We start from the raw sequence: 23,533 nt of genomic DNA, 5'->3' as shown, positions 1-23,533 counted from the left end.
CATGAGGTCGTGGGTTCGATCCCGACCCTGATGAGATGTTAACTACCTTGCCTGGCATACAGGAGGTCGTGGGTTCGATCCCGACCATGATGAGATGTTAACTACCTTGCCTGGCATACAGGAGGTCGTGGGTTCGATCCCGACCCTGATGAGATGTTAACTACCTCGCCTGTTATGCAGGAGGTCGTGGGTTCGATCCCGACCCTGATGAGATGTTAACTACCTCGCCTTGTATACAGGAGGTCGTGGGTTCGATCCCGACCCTGATGAGATGTTAACTACCTCGCCTGTTATGCAGGAGGTCGTGGGTTCGATCCCGACCCTGATGAGATGTTAACTACCTCGCCTTGTATACAGGAGGTCGTGGGTTCGATCCCGACCCTGATTAGATGTTAACTACCTCGCCTGGAATACATGAGGTCGTGGGTTCGATTCCGACCCTGATGAGATGTTAACTGCCTCGCCTGGTATACAGGAGATCGTGGGTTCGATCCCGACCCTGATGAGATGGTAACTGCCTCGCCTGGTATACAGAAGGTCGTGGGTTCGATCCCGACCCTGATGAGATGTTAACTACCTCGCCTATTATGCAGGAGGTCGTGGGTTCGATCCCGACCCTGATGAGATGTGAACTACCTCGCCTGGTATGCAGGAGGTTGTGAGTTCGATCCCGACCCTGATGAGATGTTAACTACCTCGCCTGGTATGAAGGAGGTCGTGGGTTTGATCCCGACCCTGATTAGATGTTAACTACCTCGCCTGGTATACATGAGGTCGTGGGTTCGATCCCGACCCTGATGAGATGTTAACTACCTTGCCTGGCATACAGGAGGTCGTGGGTTCGATCCCGACCCTGATGAGATGTTAACTACCTTGCCTGGCATACAGGAGGTCGTGGGTTCGATCCCGACCCTGATGAGATGTTAACTACCTCGCCTGTTATGCAGGAGGTCGTGGGTTCGATCCCGACCCTGATGAGATGTTAACTACCTCGCCTTGTATACAGCAGGTCGTGGGTTCGATCCCGACCCTGATGAGATGTTAACTACCTCGCCTGTTATGCAGGAGGTCGTGGGTTCGATCCCGACCCTGATGAGATGTTAACTACCTCGCCTTGTATACAGGAGGTCGTGGGTTCGATTCCGACCCTGATTAGATATTAACTACCTCGCCTGGAATACATGAGGTCGTGGGTTCGATTCCGACCCTGATGAGATGTTAACTGCCTCGCCTGGTATACAGGAGATCGTGGGTTGGATCCCGACCCTGATGAGATGGTAACTGCCTCGCCTGGTATACAGAAGGTCGTGGGTTCGATCCCGACCCAGACTCCTCCAGTTTTTCCCCTCCACATTTGGATCAACGTGCGTAAAGAGTATTTGGCTGCGATACATTTCTACAAGATAAGCCACTTCGTTGAGCAATCATTTTTGATAGCCAGGTCGATTCTTAAAAAGAGCCATATAGCTCAGTGGGCCCCACATGGTAAAACATAAAATCGTTCAGTGACAAACCAAAGTCTGGTGATTAAATCCAAAAGGTCAAAACCGATCTATAATTTTGCTCGATAATATTTGTCTGGAAAGCCAATCAGCTTGTGGGCAGGAAACTATTTTATTTCTGTGAGGAGACGCTCCTGTCCTGCGGGCCTTGGCGATAGCCTTGCGCAAATACAAAATGTTTTGATTTCCTCTTTATTAAGAACTTCAATCTCTGCAGCCCTGATTGTGGTTTTCTTTACCGTTGCACCTCCGATTTGCAGAGTTGGCTACGCACGTTGTGAAAGAAGTTCAACACACTGTACATAGCGGCTTTTGGCAAACCATCGGACAAAGACGGTCACCGCATCGCGCGCTTTCAGATGCGCTTCTGCGGACGTCTGGAACGCTCTTCCTTCCGATATTAGGAAGCCGCTGGAGCTATGCACTTTTACATGTAGATTGAAAACTAATTTCTGTACAACTGCCTTGTGTGTTTCATTTGTTGTCCTTCCCCTGCACCTCCGGTTATCACGGTTGGCTACGTACGGTGCGAAAGAAGTTCAGCACACATACATACAAACGCAATTTATCAAAACATCACATTGACTCTGAAGGGAAGGAACGTGGTCTTGGCAGGACACATTGGCGGAAGTGACGGATGGCATTTGGGACGAGACCAGTGATGGAATGGCAGCCAAAGGGGGCTGGGAACGCACATCAAGAGGGGGGCGATCACTGTGTAGATGGAGCAACGAATCGGGACTCGGGTTCACAGCGCTGAACCCGAAGCACTGCGTCACCACACCCAAGCAGAATGCACTGTATGCACGCATAACAGAGTCAAGTTGAGCGGAATAGTCACTTGAAGCGTAGGGCAAGGGGCAAGGCTAAGAGAAGAATGTGGTATTCAAAACTGCATTTCCTGAAGAAGGCCAGTGAGATGAAATGTCAGTGGCCCCCTTCTCCTCTCAGCACCAGGAGAGGGGGTTGGGAATAAAAGCGCCGTTTCTTGTTTGCGTGTTGTCGCGTTATTTACGGTAGAATTCTCACTCGAATGGGCGACTCGTGCGTTCAAGACCGGCGTTTGTGTGACGGTTGTAAACAGCAATGCGATGACTCCAAAAAGTGTGCTGGAAAAGTTGTAGTTTCGCAAAACAGTGGGGTTGCGTGTGTATGCTGTACACATATATATTCGTGAATTATCAGTAAATGGCGAACACAACTGCGGTGCAATAAATATTGACGCGAATAAAAAAACACGACGGATGTTAAAGCATAAGCCAACAAAAACGTGTAACCTGCTGAAAAATGTCAGCGCAATGCATTCTGCGGAGACGCGGGTGACCATCCGCTGGACTCACGGCCCACGTTCGGCCGTGCGTTGGTCAACAACCCTCGCGCGTCGCCAAAGTTGTTCATTGAAAATATTTCCATCCAAGAGCGGCTTTCCAGATGACTCCATTCCCATGACCGGCACTCACTCCCTCCCTCCCTCCGGCTGGCTGGCTGGCATATAACTCGCAGACAAACACGCGCAACTCCGAGCGAGCACTCCTCATCCCATCCCCTTGTGTTTTTTTTTCCCACAAGTTGGAGGGGAGGGGGGTAAAACCCCCACCGGTGTAACTCCCTCCAAACTGTAAAGTTTCTGGTTACTCCCAGCAGAGCCCAAAGATCCAGGGAGCCCCCCCCCGCCCCCCAGTCTACTGTTGCAGCAGCAGCAGCGGCTGCGGCGGCAGTGGCAGCTGCACAATGGGACGTGAACGCCACACTTTTATTTTACGAGTTTATCTTTTAAGGCCTCCCCCCCGCCCCCGCCAAGTAACAATCCGTGACCGGTGGAAGTGGAACCAGAAAAACTGGTTGCTAGCACACCCACGCTCTGGCCAGCGTTGGTTGCTTGTGCCGCCGCACACACGCGAGCGCAGGGCAGGAGGGGGGGGGCAATGATGATGGTATGTGCATGTGCCTTGGGGTAAGGTTGAGTATTAGCCACACACCCTCACACCACACCAAGCCCCTCCACAAGCCCCGTCATGGTGCTTTAACGTCGGATTGGTGGAGATGTCGCCGAATCTGGGACACCAGAGCCGTGGAACCGAGCGATACATCCGTTCTCCACGAAGAGGGAGGGCACAGCCGACCTCCGATCTCGTCCGAGTGAAACTGCACGCTCGGATTTCCTTTCTTCCTCCAATGAAATTCACAAAAACTCTGCCGCGCGGGGGTGGGGGGCGGGGGGGCATCTCGACGCACCGGGATAATTTGAGGGCAATTGTTGGTTGCAAAAAATGTAAATGCAATAGTTGGCACGGAATTTTCTCCGGTATTGTAACAAAAAAATATATACATTATGTCCAATCTGGAGACAAATCTGATTGCTTTTTCTCTAAGCCCCCCCCCCGCCCCTCCTTCTAACTTCCAATCAGATCACAGTGGTCACATGACTACCCAAGGTCGAGTGCTATGTAGGCCAAACACCTCCGATTGGCACGGTTGGCTACGTACGGTGTGAAAGAAGTTCAACATACATGCACATAAAAAGCGTTGTTCAAGCAAAACACACTTCTCAGCAAACTCTCGACGAACTCTTGACATGCTTGCTCGGTGTAAATGCGTTGCCGGTGACAATTACCGGCCACAAATTCCCAAACATTGCTTTCGTGTTTCATGGCCTTTGGATTGGGTGAACTTAACAACAAAAGCGACGGACTGAACTTATTTTTTTTTTAACCAGTTAAACATTTCCAAGGTCCTCCTCTGCTAACATCCTTTAAAGAAAAATACGTTTTACAGCCTCGTTAAGAGCTCTAAAAACACGCGCCGCTGTTACACTGAACCAGAAAAGCCAACGGCGTGAACCCTATGAAAATCCTCTACGCTAAAAGTGTCTTGTTTAAAAGGCTGCAATCCCTTTCTCGGGGCAGAGTGCGGCATTTTTATGTAGAAAACCGAGCGGGAGCATTAAATGTGTCGAGTGCGCGGAAGTCAATTCGATTTAAACAACGCGATAAAACCAATTTACTCGGAACTGTGGCGTGTTAAGCGTGACTGCGTGATCAACGCGACAATACACAAACAACTAGAATGGCCAAGTGATCGCCATTCTCTCGAATAGGCATTCGGTATTCATTTCATGAGAAAGGGGTGGAAATTGCACATTCCATGTGCTGAGAGGTACCAGACTCTGTTAGCCATTTAGATAACTGCCGTGAACATCTCCCCCAAAACATGTGGACTTATTTAGCAGCCCGAAAGAAACGATGATGATGGTGAAGCTTCGAGCCAGACCAGGTTGGAATTCGAACTCACGGTCGTATCATTAAGCGGCATTGCTGCCTTACGAAATGAGGCATCACACTACGTCTGCCCCAGGCCTGTGGGAATAACTCTGGCTACAGCCGGCTCCTTGTGCGAGTGAGCAATGAGACACGAATCCCCTGGCAGAGCACAGGTGAACGGGCAAGTAGTCGGTCATTCAGCGGAAAAAAAAGTTAATAATCCTATGGGCAACGTGAGCGAGTGAACTTGGCCAGCGAGTGAGCCAACTCGATAAATAAGTGATCTCGGTGAGTGGGTGAATTTCGCGGCGAGTGAGTTAGTGAACTCGAGCGAGTAAACTGATGAGCAAGTGAGCACTCCTAAGTTGTTGCTGTTTTCCTCCCCCCGCACTTCCAATTAGCACGATTGGCTACGTACGGTGCGAAGGAAGTTCACCATAGAACATACGTACGGCATGCGTGTCAACTTGGGTGCACGCCAGCAAAATTGGGATCGAGTGAGAGAGCTATTTAGCCGGCCAGTGAACTTGGGAATGAGTTACCGAGTGAGTGAACCCAGGGGTGAGTGAGAGCGGGTACTAGGCATACAAATTATCAACTGTGAATGAGAATTGTGGCCAGGAATGCATCTCAATGTGGATTATGCTAATTACTGTTGCATTGATCTCCCGACAGCAGTTCAACCCACAATGCAAGAAATGAACTGTGAATGAGCGAGTGAGAACACTCGGTGCTGCTGCTCGTTCTATGCAGGCGAGCGAGCGCATTCATTTGGGTGTATGCGCGTATCGTGCGGACGCGTGCATTCATGCGCTTGAAACAAAGACAAAGATCCCCGTATTAACAGACCGTTGGGACAAACGTGCTGTTGGCGAGCACATACGGACAGTACTACACACAGAGAAGGCATGAAGAAGCATGCACGGGACTACACGTACAGACGCAGACTTCGAGACACGCAGAAGCATTTACAGTACGACAACACAGAGACAGACACCGAGGCTGCGCGTGAACACGAGAGTTTGCCGTCCTTCTCCCACACTTGCGATTAGCACGGTTGGCTACGTACGGTGCGAAAGAAGTCCAACGTACATACTCACACAGCCAAACGGAAATGACACAAAGATCCCACACAAAGCCGGGGGGGCAAGTGCCGTTTGCGAGCAGCAGCAGCGGCGCCGACTAAGACCGGCGCGGCGCACCAAGGCGCGTGTGGCCAAATCACAACCCCCGGCCGCCTTTGTATCCCCACGCCCCCCCCCCCACCACCACCATCGCTGTGGTGTGCGAGGCCCACCTGAGTAGTGCACGGGGATCTCGATCTTGGGCCCCACCACGTAGTGACCCTCCTCCAGGCTGTGCGCCGTCACCGCGGTCCACTGGCGGCACGAGTGCACGAGCACCAGGTCCCCATCGCGCAGGCCCTCAATCGCCTGGCCTGCTCGCTCACGCGCACGCACGCACGCACAAGGATCAATACTTTAGGAACCAAAGACGAATATTGGCGCGCCTATGAAGGCCGGCAAAAAAAGGGCACACGATGGGATGGGTGGCCAGCACCACGCCCGGCCGCCTTTGTCTTCTTCCCGGTGCCGAACGTTCACAGACCGCACCAGGTGAGCATTTCAAGTCGAGTCAACCTAGGGGAGGCCCGGAACCGGGTCAGACGTTGGCCGTGGACAGGAATCGAACTGTAGAACGCCGACCCACTATGCCCTGGCTGCTGCAGCCGCGGTATAGCGCGTGACACGCACAAGCAGCGTACGCGAATGTTTACAAATGTAGTTGGGCAACCAGACGCCCAAAGTCAAAGATAAGTGGGATAATATGTTGGGGCTGGTGCTGTTAACAGGCATCAATTAGATCAGGCGATACAGATGCCTGGGTAAACAAGCATGATAAATAAATAAACAAACACTCAAGCTCAACCGGTTTAATTATTAATCCCACTCCATCACTTATGTCGATCACAATATTGCATTTATTTTTTTTGGCTCAGCCGATTTAAGTGAGACCCAGACCAGGTTTAGAGTTAGTAGTCGCCAACCGGTACCCTGTCCCTGGGATCGAACCCAGGTGGGGATGGTAGGCCATTGTCAATGCTTTCCCACATACACAGACACACTCAGTCACCCCTTTGCCAAAACACGGACACGCGAACATCAACTGTGATTTCTCGCCAGCCGTGTCATCTCATCGCGCACTTAAATCGCACCGTAGCCTGTGCTCATCCCTTCCGAGCCCATTCCATTTGAATCCCACTCCCTAAATCGGTGCGTGTATCACCAGCCACGGGCAGAGGGCATGCCATGCAAGCCGTGCCCCCCCCCCCATAACGCAATATCACTCCCGCTAAGATGCGAGGCAGACAACGGCTCTGGCCTAAGCGTTACTTTCGTGAATAAATGGAACTGAGAATTCTAGATTTTAAGCTTTCGTGACTGCACGGATTCATACTCTTAGTTTTTTCGGTAAAGTCACGTAGGTAAAAAATGAAATAAAAATTAATAAAAATTAAATAATAAAAATCACGACGTTTCGGAGGCAACACAAGTCTCCGTCATCAGGTGGGACCGTCACAGCCAGATTTGCTGTATCAAGGCTGTGACGATCCCACCTGATGACGGGAGACTTGTGTTGCCTCCGAAACGTCGTGATTTTTATTATTTTATTTTTATTAATTTTTATTTCATTTTTTACCTACGTGACTTTACCGAAAAAACTAAGAGTAGCAACTGAGAATGCCGACAGTCGAGAATGGCACCGACTCGTTCGCACCGAATGTGCACATTGTGGCAGATCCCTGTTTGCGACCTTACCCATGTGGTTCTTTCTCTTCGCGTTTCGTTGAGTTACCGCACACACGTGGTTTTTTTTCGTACAGGGGAGGGGGGAAATCAAGCTAAGCTGCGTGGTTAATCTGTCTGGCTCGAGTTTCAGTTAAACACGCATAAGCGACATTACTGCGCATACACGCACACAAACACTCAGACCCGCGCGCGCGCACACACGAACGCAAAGATAGATACCCTATTTAGCCTTATAGACTAAACGAGGAAGTGATGTTAGCGAGCACCTATTAATGGAGTCGTATAGCCAGCACCAAGCACGTGATTACACACCGCGATCATTTAAGGCCGAGTCAACCTCGAGGGGGGCCATGCTCGTTTTGAATCCCACATGCAACGGAATGCAATAGAACTCATGTACATGGTATTGTAAAACTATTTTAAGTAAAATCAACTATTTTTTTTTTATTTTACCCGGACAGGCCCACTGAGGTATATTAGCAACTCCTTTGCAGAAACGACCTGGGCACAAATGATAGCTCAGTGGCTTATCGCGTGGAAATTTACAGCAGCCAAACACTCAAAACGCACGTTGATTCTAAATGTGGAGGGGGAAAAAACCGGAGGATCCGGAGAGAAAAACCACGCGACCACGGGGAGAACATGCAAACTCCAAATACTCAGGCGTCAGGGCCGGGATCGAACCCGTGACCCTCCTGTATACCAAGGCGACGTAGTTAACACCGGATCGGATAATCGTCACCGATGTTGCCCTCAACCGGGACTCGAACATAGGTCGCTGGGTTCGTAACGCAGGACACGAACCCACTGCTCCAACCCAGTTAATATTTCCACGCGCACGCACGCACGCGCGCGCTAATAGGAGACAAATCCACACACAACGCAACGAGGTTGCCGATGAGTAGCAGATGGGAGGCTGTGCGTGTGCATTCCTCTCGTCAATACAGTGCAGCGATCCCCTCCATCCTCCTTGTTCTTTGTTTGCGAAGCCACTCCGGCAATAACGGAATTCCGAGCACGGATTTCTGCGGACCATCCCGTGGCTATTTGGTAGTGGCAACATTCTTAACCAACAACAGGCTATTTAAACACTGCGTGCCAAATTGGCTGACTGGCTGCGAAAAGCTTTAAGCACAGCTCAGAGGATTTTGTTTTATTCCCCCCCCCCCACGCCGGCGCACCCCCCTTTAATTCACTTAATGCAGTCTGACACAGCAATGAAAGAGCTGGAGCACCATGGCAAAATAATTGGACGTTTTCCAGCACGGATAAGTTGAACTACCTCACCCTGCCCAAGAGTGCGCTTGGAGTTGCTCAAGTTTTGTTCGTGGTCCCGGCCCAGTACTGGAAATTCCACATTTAGCCATGTCCCCCACAAGTAGCAACCACTGCTACCCGACTTCCCACCGAAGCTGTGGAGCCTCATTAGGCAGAATTCGTTTTACACATCCCAGAGGGATGATCGGCGATAACGATGATGGTAAATTTTACACGTACGCTTTCGTGACCGATATTATTATTCACGATAACGATTTTTTGGGGGGTTAGATCGCGTTAAATGTTAATGTCATACACCCACCTCCACCCGACACAGCCAATTGGTGATGTGTGTTACGTGAACAGAATGCGCAAATTTGTTACTCCTACGTTGTAGAGCAAACCCACAACATTTACAATTTGAGTTAATGGCGTTTCACTGGTGATTATAACCAGCATCATCACGCGATTTGCCGGAATTGTGAAGACATCTTCTACAACAGGAAGACGTCATGGATGATGATGATGACAACAATGATCCGCTAAGCTCACCCTGGCCAGGGCATGAACCTACACCCCACACAAATTGGATCTGTGATGCAGCTCTACAAGTTAGGCATTCCCAATCTCAAAATGATAAAATAAAGCTATATTTTAGTCCACCAGACAATGCAGTCTTCAGGGCCAGTGTTTTCAGGCCGCATTTTTCTGCTGCGCAGGCAAATTCTGGACCGGTGTCAACTTCCTGATGTCTCATCAGCAAGGGGCAGTCCAGACCTGTTATACAAACACTCTACTAGATTCGAAGTTTCTGTGACTGCAAGGATCCATACTCTTTGGTTCTTTCGGTAAAGTCACGTAGGTATAAAATATAAAATAAATTAAATCACGACGTTTCGGGCGCAACCCAGGCGTTCGTCATCAGGTGGGGACACCCACAGCAAGAAACAACTGCTGAAGTAGGCCCACACGTACGTGACTTTACCGAAAGAATCAACGAGTATAAACACTGCACTGCAGGGTTGACCGACGTAGGAGGAATATAGTGCTCCTGCATGAACCCCGATCAGTGTAAAACAGCAAGGCCGTGTTATTGTTTGTTTCACAAGCGAAGAGATGCGAATCGCAAAATGAATGTGAGAATTAAAAAAAACGAGATCTTCCGCCAACTGCGAGCGGCGCTTTATAGACGCAAAGCCAAAATAACAACACGCTGCCGAGGTGGATGTAGACACCGTTCCAAAGTGTCGAGGTCGAGGGCCCCCTTTCACTGCTGGTCAACGAAGAACCCCTTCGCGTCCAAACGAACAAAATCGCCTGCAAGGATTCGCCACCAATTGTTAGTGGGCGAACAATGCGCACTGCCACCGCCGTCGTCACCGCCACGGCCAAGTGTCAAACAGGTTCCAGCCGACGGCTCGTGGCGGGCTTTGCGCTGTCGCAGATATTTCTCGGCCGCCCGAGGCGAGGCGCGCGTGTGTGCGTCGTGAGCAGCCCGCAAAAAGGTCAGGGAATGTATCAGCATCGCGTGGAAACCATGGGCAACTCTGGCGTGCATACACGTGCAAAGGTAAAGGCAAAGATCACCCGTATAGGCTTAACAGACTGTTGGGGCAAGTGCTGTTAGCGAGCAGCTTTCAAGGCCGGCACGGCGCACGAAGGGAGTGGGTGGCCTGCACAATGCCCGACCGCCTTTGTCTCCCCAGTAGTGATGTTTTTTACACACTGCACCAGGTACTACTTTGAGGCTGAGTCGACCTAGGGGAGGCCCATGACGAGTTCAGATAATCATCACTGGTGTTGGCCGTGAGCGGGAATCGAACTCGGGTCATCGGGTTTGTAGCGCAGCGCGCTAACCACTTCACTACCTTTCCGCACACACACGCACACACACGTGCACGCACCCACACACACACACACGTGCATGCACACACACACACACGTGCATGCACACACACACACACACGTGCATGCACACACACACACACGTGCACGCACCCACACACACACACACGTGCATGCACACACACACACACACACGTGCACGCACACACACACACGTGCACGCACCCACACACACACACACACACGTGCACGCACACACACACACGTGCACGCACCCACACACACACACATGCATGCACCCACACACACACACGTGCACGCACCCACACACACATCCATGAGTGGAATGCCCAAGAGCTGTAAATGATTCTTCTTCATACTGCAATGACGCATACCGTACAGATCATCATAAAATCTGGCCAGGTAGCATGGCCAAAACGTTCAAAACAACAACATTCATATAGTGTCCAAAATGGACATCAATGTGCTGCACAGATATATATATATAAAGTTATATGAAAGACAATCACTCATGGGCAGAGGAAAACACAAAAGTCTTCGGCCTAGCCTTGAACAAGGGCAGCGACTGATCGGCACGGATGTTGGTGCCAAACTCTGGTGGCAGCAGAGGAGAATCGAGTGGCGTCCCACCGAGCGAAGCTGACTCAACAGAAAGCGTTGGTTGCTGGAGCCGAGAGTACTTGGAGGTAGAGTGAGATGTGAAAGGGGTGGGGGGGGGGCATGGGGCAAGGTATAGCGAGTACACCCGTGAAATGCATCAGGAACTGGGGGCTCAAAATCAGAAGGTGGCGAGGTCAATATCCAGTTGAGGGTCTCATCTCATTGTCCCTCCGAGGTTGATGAAATAAGTGCCACTTTGTGGAAGGTCAACGGGTAGACTGGCTCCCACCATGAAATCGTGGAATGTTTACCTATAGCCCCAGGAGCCAGGGCCACCAGCTGTGTTGAGTGCTGCCCAAGTGCTCATTTGAGAAAAGAGGACACTTTGACTTAAAACTTGAACTAAAACAATTGCTGCTGGAAAGTATTGGCTTGCAAGGCTGCTCGACAAGAACATACGTAATTGTTCTACGTGATGAGATGAAAGTGATGGGAAATCTTGAATTTAAAAAATGTCATTGACGAAGCACATTCAATTCTGTCCATAGTTCGCAAATACCATTGGAGAATCTATTCACTCGTTCCAGTCTTTCATTGAAGGTCTTTTTCATTTTCTGAAAACCAAAAAGAAAGTGGAACAAACATGTAGTGACCGAGAATGTGAATAGGCACGGCACCGTACTTACACATGTAGGTGCAAATTAAATTGGTTTACTGTACAGACTAAATAATGCATGTGTGCATGCATTGCATTGCAAGTTTTCAAAAAACAACGCGGGCTCTCACAGGCCATACTTTTTGGTTCTTTCGGTAAAGTCACGTAGGTATAAAATAAAATAAATTACATCACGACGTTTCGGGCGCAACACTTTTTCAGCAATTGTTTCTTGCTATGGTTGTCCCACCTGATGACGGACGCTTGTGTTGCGCCCGAAGCGTCGTGATTTAATTTATTTTATTTTCTACCCACGTGACTTCACCGAAAGAACCAAAGAGTATGGGTCCCTACGGTCACGAAAACTTCTAATCTAGATTACTCACAGGCCAGCCGATGGCTTTGTTCGCACAATCTTCGACCAATATTGGCCGTTCAACTCCAGACCGGCGGTGTAATGATACACAAGACAGATGGACACGAGAGAAAGTGTTTGGATTGCCTTATAGACTCCAGGGGCAGGTGCTGTTAGCATACAGCTATGAAAGCCATCACTGTGCACAAGAGGAAACGGTGCGGCCAGAACCACGCCTGGCCGCCTTTGTCTCTCCAATGCGGATGTTTACCACATTGCAACATGCATGTAGGGGAAGTCCAGATAAAACAAGTTCTGATGCCACTTGCCACTGATGTTCGTCACGGCAGGGAAATTGTATTTTAGTCGCCGAGTTCATTATGCCACGCACACGAAGGGGCCGTCCATAAATGACGTCACGCACCTGGGGGGGGGAAGGGTTAGACATTTGTGACGATGTGTGACGAGGGGGGGGGGGGTTGAGAAATGTGACGTCACATCAAACTTTAAATAAATATAGAATTGTTATAACAACACTCCTACAACATTAGAGTTAAATACGCACTACAATGATAATAGTTTAAAGCGATTTGAAGCATGTCTTATTTTCAAAATGAAAATATTGTTTTGGGGGGGGGGGGGGGGACAGAGCTTTGTGACGTCATATTTGAGGGGGGGGGGTCTGACTTTTTGTGACGCCGTGTGACGAGGGGGGGGGGGTCAAAAATCGTCCAAAATCGCGTGACGTCATTTATGGACGGCCCCTTTACACGGAGCACCGGGTACTCATTTGAGGCCGAGTCGACCGAAGGGAAGGTCTCTTAGAAGACAGCTTCAGACGCCCGACTCGCGTGCTGCCTTCTTGAGCCGTGGCCACCGATGGAACTCGACTCACCGACGAGTTCGTAGGGCGGTGCTGTTGCTAACCGCTGCAAAACCACCGCCTCAACCCACAAAGACAAACACGTGAACACACACCCCACGCAGTACGCTCACTCACACATACTCATACACACTCACTCACACACACACTCACTCACACTCACACGCACTCACACGCACTCACACACACTCACACACACTCATACACACACTCACACACACACTCACACACACACTCATACACACACACTCACGCACTCACACACTAACACACACTCACTCACACATTCACTCACACACACACACTCACACACGAACGCACTCACACACACACTCACTCACACTCACACACACTCACGCACACACTCACGCACTCACACACACTCACACACACACTCACACACAAACTCACACACACTCACTCACACACACTCACACACACCACTCTCACGCACTCACTCACACACTCACACACACTCACACACACTCACACACACACACTCACACACACACACGAACGCACTCACTCACACTCACTCACGCACTCACTCACGCACACACTCACGCACACACTCACGCACCCACACACACTCACGCACCCACACACACTCACACACCCACACACCCACACACACACACTCACTCACGCACTCACACACACACTCACACACTCACTCACTCACACACACACTCACACACTCACTCACTCACACACACTCTCACGCACTCACTCACACACACTCTCACACACACACTCACACACACCAACAAGAGACATCGTTAACTAAACAAACACAGAGCAGCCCCGCCACCCCGCCCGCTCTGCACACTACGACACAAGGAGGCGACGTCACTTTGCCATCGAGTTCGCCCTGCGCTGTAAGGGAAGCAATTGCTGCCCTTGACTTGGCGGTTTGCAGCTTCCCCAAATGTCGAGAACCAAGGGAGGAGGAGGAGGGCATGCCGTGTGAACACAAGATGATGAATTCGATCGTGCAGCGCGCCAATGCTTCTAGACATCCGGCCGGGCCCTCCTGCCACAATCGCCCAATGACCATAGCAGCGATTCCAGCTTTATTTGATACGTATCAAAAGCGACATTGAAATAATGAAAAGACCGATGCGGTAAACTGTAGCTGTTTTGATTAAAACGAATGCATCAGAAGAACTCGGCTGACCTCAAGCTCTTTGGAAGCGGGGATTAATTATTCTTTCCAAACACCCTTTGGGCTATGTACGCTGATGACAAGAGCGTGCGTGTATCCGAGGGAAGCTGTGATGCAGTGGTTACTGGCCACCTGAGCTTGAATCATCGTCATCGCTAGCAACGGTTGGCTACGTACGGTGCGAATGAATACTCTTTTTTCGGGTGAAGTTACGTAGGTAAAAAAATTAAATTAAAATTACTAAAAAATATTATTCATTTTAATTTCAAAATTAAAATTAATACGTGACTTTACCGAAAAAACTAAGAGTATGAATCCTTGCAGTCACGAAAGCTTCAAATCTAGAATTAGGTGCGAATGAAGTTCAACATACATAGACACACAGTGGTGAGTAATGTCCGAACTGGTGTTCCGGCGCAGTGTGCAAACTTCAGCGCTCTGGAACACAGAGGCGGCTGGGCATGGTTCGGGGCCACAATGCCCTCTCGTGCGCTGTGCCGGCCCAAATACCGGAGCTGGCGAACAGCGCTTGCCCCAAACGGCCAGTTAAAGGCCACGCGGGGGATCTATTCGTCTTCGTTTTGTGGGAGGTGGTGGAGGTGCAGAGGCTCTTTCAAGTTGCTACGAGCCCATCAACCCGGGTTCAATTGCCAGCCACGGATAACAGCAGTGGCGAGTGGTGTTTGACGCAGTTCCAGGCCTCCTCTAGGTCAGTTCAGCCTTAAATGAGTAGCAGGTACGTACATACAGTGTGTGAACATTAGAATTGGGGGGGGGGGGGGGTGCAACAGAGCATTGGTGCTGGCCACGGCAGTCATTGTGTGCTACATTGGTCCGAATAGGTGCTTGCGAATACAATAATGTAGCAGTTAGCGTGCTGCACTATGAACCCAGCATCGCGGGTTCGATTCCCGTTCACAGCCAGATGATCACCTGAAGTATTCCTGGGCCTCCCTTAGGTCGACTCAGCCTCAAATGTGGTGTGTAAACATCGCCACTGGGGAGATCAAGGCGGCCGGGCATGGTGCTGGCCACCCACCCTCTCTCGTGTACCGTGCTGGCCTTCATAGATGCTCGCTAACAGCACTTGCTTCTTCACAGCACTTGCTTCTTCGGTCTGTTAAGGTTATCTTACCAAAGGATACCATCCCAAAGACAACATTCTCTTTGGTATGTTGGTGAAGCACACTAACATGCAATCTTAGTGATTTAGGTTAGACTCTCGGTCACAATACACAAAAAGTTTACCGGGCCTCCCCTATGCCAACTCGACCTAAAATGGGAAACTGATTCCGTGTCAATATCAGCACAAAGGTGGCTTGGTTTTTGTGGCACTGACCCCAACCACTCTCTCTTGTGCGGCGTTGTGGTGCCGTGCCACCTTCAATGGGTGCACGCTGAACAGTGAAGCAATTCTACAGACGTACGAACCTCGGATTAAAACGAGACCTTTGTCTCTACGCGCAAAAGTGCACAATTTCGAGCATAAACGCGAAACGTTTGTTTGCGTAACATGAATACAAACCGAGACTTGTTTCGAAGCCCACGGGGGGTGTGGGGTGCGTGTGCTCCGTGCTAGTTTAAGGCGACAGCAGCCTCCGCGATACGAATGCTGTGCTCTGGGTAATTGAATCGATATTGAATACACTTGCAGTACGGTTCTAGCCTTCATCCCAAAACACTCGCAGGAGTCGTGAATACGCGCGAAGCGCGGTTGTCAAGAGCCCGACTTCAGCTTGGCCTCGCCAAAAGCAAAGATCGTGAAGACAATCACAGCGGGACTCTGATAATCGGCGATTTGCACGAATTTGCGGTTCGCGACTTCTCCCATAATCCGTGGGACCGTTGATCCTGAAATTCGCAAATTAAATCGTGGATCTCTTCCAGCGGAAGTTTAGGTTACGTAACATTTTTTTTTGTTTTTGGCGGACTATCAGACCAACCTCCACGGAGTGCAGGATCCGAGATATGCCGCCCCCCCCCCCATATCATCGCTGTACAGGCTCATCGTACCATACAGAAACACACACTCACTCACGCACTCACACACTCACACACACTCACACAAGTTAGACACTCTGTGTGTGTAGTGCACTTTGGGTGATCTCCCCGCATGCGTGGGTCATCTCCGAGCACTCGTTATTCCCCACTACTACAGGCAGGCCCCTTTTCTGCCACCCGCGTCTTGATGCACGTATCACGCGTGTGAGAATTGCGTAAGCCCCAGCGCTTTTGAGCGGTCATGAAAACCGCAGTAAAAGAGTTCATCAACTACCTTTCACCTTTGTCACTGGCGCGGAGGGAGCCGGGGGTGTGTGAACATTTTTTTGTTTTACAAGGTGACGTCTTTAGCGCAGGAGGGTGTCAGCTTGCAAACAAATTTGGCTCGGTAGAATTTCATTGCGCACGTCGAGAAAACATTAAGGCGTGCCTTTCCAACGAATGTGTCCGCGAAACGTAGAGGGGTTGTTGTTTTTTTTTTATCACGGCATGGAAACCACTACAAACACTGGGACGCCGCACCTCGAAACCGAGTCACATTACAATGCATGACAGAAGCTGCCACCGCGGTGTAATGGTTAGCACACTGGACTCGCGATCCAGAGGTCACCGGTTCAAGCCCCCCCCCCCCCACAGCGAGGAAGTTGAAACGATGGTGTAAGTTTCTCAGATTCCCATCCCTCCACCCCCGCCTGTCCACTTCAGCAGAAGGCTGAGTGGACGAGCTGTGGGGCACATCGCAGCTCGTCAAATGGCAAGTCGAGTGCGGTGGGGTAAACCGTGGGTGCTCCCAACTCTTCAAAGACAACCGCCGGCCGGCGTGGAAGATAGTAGGCCCACATACTCTCTGGAGGGCCTCTCTCGAGTGGAGGGCCCTTCCCGTGAGTGGTGGCGCGAGCGAATAATTGCAGGGCTGCGCCTTGACCTTTTTTTTTTATTATGCGGAGAGACGTGCGAACGCACACGCAGGCCTCACACGCGAGCCTGCTTTTTGACTGCACTGTATCCGGTAAATACCCTGACGATGCCTGCTGGATATTTGGAGTCTGCGTGTCTCTCTCGCTCTCTCTCACCGTGGTCGCATGAACTTTTCTCCGGGTCCTCCGGTTTTTTACTCCACATTTAGAATCAACGTGCGTTTCGATTATTTGTCTGCTATAAACAAGATCCACGTGATGATACGGCACTTTGTTGAGCTATCAAATGTGGAGGCCAGGTTTGCTTTTGAAAAAGAGCCAAATAGCTGAGTGGGCCCCACCTGGTAAAATATAAAATCGTTCAGATTCGTGTTTAACAAACCAAAGTCTGGTGATTAAATCCAAAAGGTCAAAACCAATCTATAATTTTGCTGGATAATATGTGTCTGGAAAGCCAATGGGCTTGTGGGCAGGAAACCGTTTTATTTCTGTGAGGAGACGCTCCTGTCCTGCAGGCCTTGGCGATAGCCTTGCGCAAATACAAAATGTTTAGATTTCCTCTTTATTAAGAACTTCAATCTGCAGCCCTGATTGTGTTTTTAGTACTTTAGCGAGAATAGGAGCAGGGGGGTGCTCTCGGTGGCGTAGTGGTCAGCACACCCATCCTGGGTCCAGGGTTCGCCGGTTCAAATCCAACCTCAGCCCCCACCGATGGTATCTTTCTGCGGGCAAGCCTTTATCAGGACCAGCATCGCTGTCGGTTAACGTGTGCAAGATGCTCGGAGATTCCGATGCAGGCCCGGACCTCCGGCTGCTCTCAGATGGCGAGGGGGAGCCGGGGGGAGCTGTTGAGCGAGGGGGGGGGGTAGGGGGGGGGGTAGGGGGGGGGGTAGGGGGGGGGTAGGGGGGGGGGTAGGGGGGGGGTAGGGGGGGGGTAGGGGGGGGGTAGGGGGGGGGTAGGGGGGGGGTAGGGGGGGGGTAGGGGGGGGGTAGGGGGGGGGTAGGGGGGGGGGTAGGGGGGGGGTAGGGGGGGGGGTAGGGGGGGGGTAGGGGGGGGGTAGGGGGGGGGTAGGGGGGGGGTAGGGGGGGGGGTAGGGGGGGGGGTAGGGGGGGGGGTAGGGGGGGGGGTAGGGGGGGGGGTAGGGGGGGGGTAGGGGGGGGGTAGGGGGGGGGTAGGGGGGGGGTAGGGGGGGGGTAGGGGGGGGGTAGGGGGGGGGTAGGGGGGGGGGTAGGGGGGGGTAGGGGGGGGGTAGGGGGGGGGTAGGGGGGGGTAGGGGGGGGGTAGGGGGGGGTAGGGGGGGGTAGGGGGGGGTAGGGGGGGTAGGGGGGGTAGGGGGGGGGAGCACCCGAGCAGTGATTCGCAGCGAGGCAAAGTGAACATGGTTTTTGGGAAGCCCATATGCGCCCCCATAGCGGCGGTCCAGTTTGCACGAAACAAAACCGTCGTCAAATCTTGGGAAGCGTGCGCAGCCAAACGTGCGCAGGAGCGTTGGCACAACCTCGGTCACAGCGACTCCGTTCTTAAACCTCGGAGGAACCCCTCGGTCATCCCCGTGACTCGCACGAGTGCGATGCACAATCCAGATGTTTTGACCAGTTCCTTTCTACGCCGTTGTTTCGCACGCCAGTCACCGGGAGGGAACGGCGGTGGCCAGACAGAAGTGAAACGAGCGCACCGGCAGGCAGGACACCCACCTGCGGGAGCAGGCCCAGAGTGTCAGGGGTCCTGGAGCGGGCTGAGCCCCCCCCCCCCTCCTCACCTGCCAAAGGCTAAGCCATCCCCCCCTGATAAATTGGTACACTCAAGTAAACATGTTTGCATGTAAAACAAGTGCGATTAAGCGATGGGTGTCGCAGCCTTTCCACATACACACACAGGGGAAGAGAGCTTGAGCAGAATTCTTGCTAGACTCAGGCAGAGAGCATTGATGGAGAAATATAATATTAATAGGTTTGACCCTTTCTGGCAATAAAACAGGTCTTAAGATATTCTTGATTCTTTCGGTAAAGTCATGTAGAAGGGAAATAATAAAATAATAAAAATAATAAACAATAAAAATTCTCACGACGTTTCGACTGCAACACAAGCAATCATCATCAGGTGTGAAATCCACACATTTTCTTGCTGTGGATTTCACACCTGATGATGATTGCTTGTGTTGCAGTCGAAACGTCGTGAGAATTTTTATTATTTTATTATTTCCCTTCTACGTGACTTTACCGAAAGAACCAAGAATATGAATCCCTGCAGTCACGAAAGCTTTAAATCAAAGGTCTTAAGATGTTCAAACACCAAATAGATACCTTTTGCAAGGCATCAAGTCTGCATTAACCACACGTACTTGTGGCGAAACATGCAAACAATCATGCTCTGATAATGTCTATGCATTGCCCTTGAAAATGATTGGCATACACCAAAGACAGTCCAAAGACAGTCCGTACCTGTGCCCCCTACCTTATTACAGACCAATTCAGACCTTATTGGTCATCCCGTGCCCCTTTTACATTTCAACGTTCATCCTACAAAGTCCAATTACAAGGGAGAGACACAAACACATAGATTAAAAAAATTTGCCCGTATTGAAACGGCTGTACGCCGTGTGTACCTGAAAACTCAATCTCCCTGTACAAGAATACGGGGTAAACTGTACAGGGCTGACAGGTGTGGGACCCAGTCCTGATATCACTTCGCCACTGATGTCAGCTTGGGGTCAGGAATCAAACAAAACTCGGGTTGCTGGGTTCATACCGCAGTACACGAATCACTTACCTCTGCTCACCTACTGATATAGAGCAATACAATTAATTACTGAGCAGCGCTCATGAAATCAGGATGATGATTATCAAGATGGTGACGACGACGACGAGACAACTGATGCACGCAACGAATGATTTTAATGAGCTTTTGCTGCAACGGTATCGCCGATGCACTTTTGCAAGAACAACTCGGGCAATGGACCCTCCATGCGAGTTGCAGCTGAAAACTCCGCGCAACGCGGCGTGCGATGTCCGGCGACGTGTTTATCGCACAACTGTTAAACACACGGCGATGCTGTTCAGCACGGGCCATGCCTGTCCCACTTGCGCGCCTCTGGTATCACTCTCAACACGTCGAGCAGACACTCTAGAGCAGGGGTCCTCAAACTTTTTAAACAGGGGGCCAGTTCACTGTCCCTCAGACCGTTGGAGGGCCGGACTATAGTTAAAAAAAACTATGAACAAATTCCTATGCACACTGCATATATCTTATTTTGAAGTGAAGAAACAAAACGGGAACAAATACAATATTTAAAATGAAGAACAAGTAAAGTTAAATCAACAAACTTGCCAGTATTTCAATGGCTAATGAGATGGTCAATGTCCGGTTCCATATTTGTCACTGCTAGTCGTAACAAGTGATGCAAGTGTGCATCCGTTAGTCTAGATCTGGTTGGAGATTTCAAATGTTTCATTCTGGAAAAAGTCTGTTCACAGACATAAGTGCTGCCAAAGATGGTTGCCATTTTGAGTGCATGGTTCCTGAGATGAGGATATATCTCAGAGGGGAGAGATGCATAGAAATTATGAAGGCTGCTTGACTTGAATGCGTCTTTCAGAGAGTCACAATTCTGCAGTTCAGCCAGTTCCATTTGGTAAATTGTATCCACATTTTCAATGTCAATAGAAAATGGGTTACAGAAAAGCTGTATGTCCTGTTCATGGAGATGAAGCTCTTTAAATCTAAATTGGACCTCCTATTGCAATTTTTCCAGTGAATCCACACATGTTTTGTTTGGGAATTGCAACCAATGGTTTTTCCGCTAACAGATTTTGAGTTGTGGGGAGATGGCAGAAGTTTTCCTCCTTAACTTGTTTGATGAGGAGGCCTAATTTTACTTCAAATGCTTTGACATGTGATTGCATATCACAGATGAGCTTCCCCTTTCCCTTGAAGTTGCACATTGAAACTGTTGAGTAGCTCTGTTACATCTGTCAGAAAGGCAAGGTGCCATTTCCATTCTGCATCATTGAGCTCTGATACTTCTTTGTTTTTTGAAAGCAGAAAAGCTGTAATCTGTGGAAGTAAGTCATAGAAACGTTTCAAAACTCTCCCTCGACTCAGCCAACGGACTTCTGTGTGGTACAGAACATCTTCATAGTTAACATTTAGTTCAGACAGAAATTCCTGAAATTGTCTGTGGTTTAGTGCATGAGCTCTAATGAAGTTAACACAAGATATCACAATTTTCATAACAGAGTCCCACTTCAGTGATTTACTACACAGCGCTTGTTGGTGGATGAGGCAGTGTATGGCTATTGGATGAGAATGGTTATGTTTGTCCATCTCTTGGTTAATGCGAGCAATTACTCCTTTCTTAGACCCCACCATGCTAGGAGCACCATCAGTTGTCACACTGGCTAGTTTAGCCCAGTTCAGCTCCAAACCATTCAGTTTGGCAAACCTTTTCATAGATATCCTCTCCTGTAGTTGTTCCTTTGATGCTTTGCAGTGCAGCAAGCTCTTCTGTGACTTCGAAATAGTCATTCGTCCCACGAATAAAAATTAAAAGTTGTGCAGAATCACGAACATCATTGGTTTCGTCGAGTGCCAAGGAAAAATAGGAAAGTTTTTTTGTGGAGTTTTGCAAATGCTGATGCAAATTGTCTCCCATTTCTTCAATCCTCCGTGTAATTGTAGGTCCTGAAAGACTCACTGTACTAAATAAATCGGCCTTCTCTGGACACATCTCTTTGGCAACAGAAAGAAAGCATTCTTTAACAAATTCTCCCTCCACGAATGGTCTGCCAGTGCACGCTATTAGCTTGGCAACTTGAAAACTTGCTCGCAGTGATGAAATATTTAGCTGCTTCTGCTTCACAAAAGTATTTTGCTGAGTTGTTAATGTATTTTTCAGTTTTAATATTTTATCTTTTCTCACTTCTCCGACCAAACAATCATATTTATCTTTATGTTGAGATTCATAGTGTCGACGTAAATTGTATTCTTTGAACACAGACACTATATTCTGGAATATCAGACACACAGCTCTTTCCTTGTACTGCATGAAAAGTAATCATAAGTCCACTGTTCTTTGAATATCCTAAACTCCGAGTCAATTTTTCTCTTTCTTGACATCATTGTTTCATAGGGAGTCAAAATTGCTATTAGTAAAATACCAATATATACAGCGCTACAAAAACAATATACCAGCAATAACTTTGCCCACACAGAGACATACAGACTGCACTGCCCATCAATGCAGTCTGATTGGGGGAACTCCGCTTTTACCCCAGGCTAACACTGGTGCGGGTGCCATTAAAAAGTTAATTACACCTGCAGTTTTGTTCACAGATCGCAGTACATCCCCAGCACACAGGAATATCACTGGGAGTGGAGCCGAGGGGCAAGTGAGGGAGCTGAGGGAGGGAGAAGCCAGTCAAGCGCAGCCAGAGGAGGGCTGGCAGCCTTAGGCCTGGGGGGCAAGTCCAGTCAATTGGCCCATTGAACCATTCACCAGCGCAGCCCAATGAGTGCCCACCACCGCAGCTCAATCAGTGCTCACCAGCGCAGCCAAATCAGTGCCCACCACCGCAGCCCAATGAGTGCTCGCCACCGCAGCCCAATGAGTGCTCACCAGCGCAGCCCAATTAGTGCTCACAAGCGCAGCCCAATTAGTGACCATGGGCCGGATAAATGTCCTCGGCGGGCCGCATGTGGCCCGCGGGCCGTAGTTTGAGGACCCCTGCTCTAGAGGATACAGGGTGGTCCAAAAGTCGGGATCCACATGTGGATATTTCACCGATTTTGACACGAGCATTAAAACGTTTGCATTGCTTAAACTTTAAGTTGAAGTGTTGTCTATGATCATTATTAATATCTATTTTGCGTCCTCCTTTTCAGGTGACGTTTAAAAAAGATACATTTTACGAAGTATGAACGAGTTCTATCAGTTTTTTATGTACAGTGAGCTAAAACAGGCAGCTGTAATCATTAAACAAAATCCTAAATTCACTTCAAAACACAATGCATGCGTGATGCATTCTTGTTGCTGGAAGTCAGATCGACCATTTGTTTAAAAATAAATTTTAAAAACCTTACGCGACGTGTTAAAATAAATATCATAACCCTATGTGTTCCTGACCTTTAGGCCACTGAAAAAGTTCACTCGATGTGAGTGCACACGTGTGGTGTGTGTCTACGTGACCGCTTCTGGGCCCTACAGAAAAGAGCGAATATTGACAAATGTGGTTTCGATTGAACCCAAGTGACTGCCGAAATGTT

At 49.7% G+C, this 23,533-nt stretch overlaps 1 protein-coding gene across 1 annotated transcript in view; it reads right to left on the bottom strand.

Annotated features, from left to right (window-relative positions):
• LOC144717842 (GRB2-associated and regulator of MAPK protein-like) overlaps nt 1–23,533 on the bottom strand; it is a 93,109-nt gene that overhangs the window by 55,492 nt on the left and 14,084 nt on the right. Inside the window, exon 2 of the mRNA XM_078593542.1 lies at nt 6,060–6,200. Coding sequence (XP_078449668.1) covers nt 6,060–6,200 — 141 coding nt within the window. The remainder of the gene's footprint in view (nt 1–6,059; nt 6,201–23,533) is intronic.

Source organism: Lampetra planeri, chromosome 4, assembly GCF_965212315.1.
Source record: "Lampetra planeri chromosome 4, kcLamPlan1.2.h2, whole genome shotgun sequence".
Taxonomy (NCBI): domain Eukaryota; kingdom Metazoa; phylum Chordata; class Hyperoartia; order Petromyzontiformes; family Petromyzontidae; genus Lampetra; species Lampetra planeri.
The sequence above is the reverse complement of the archived record's forward strand: the minus strand, read 5'-3'. Positions and strand labels throughout refer to the sequence as shown.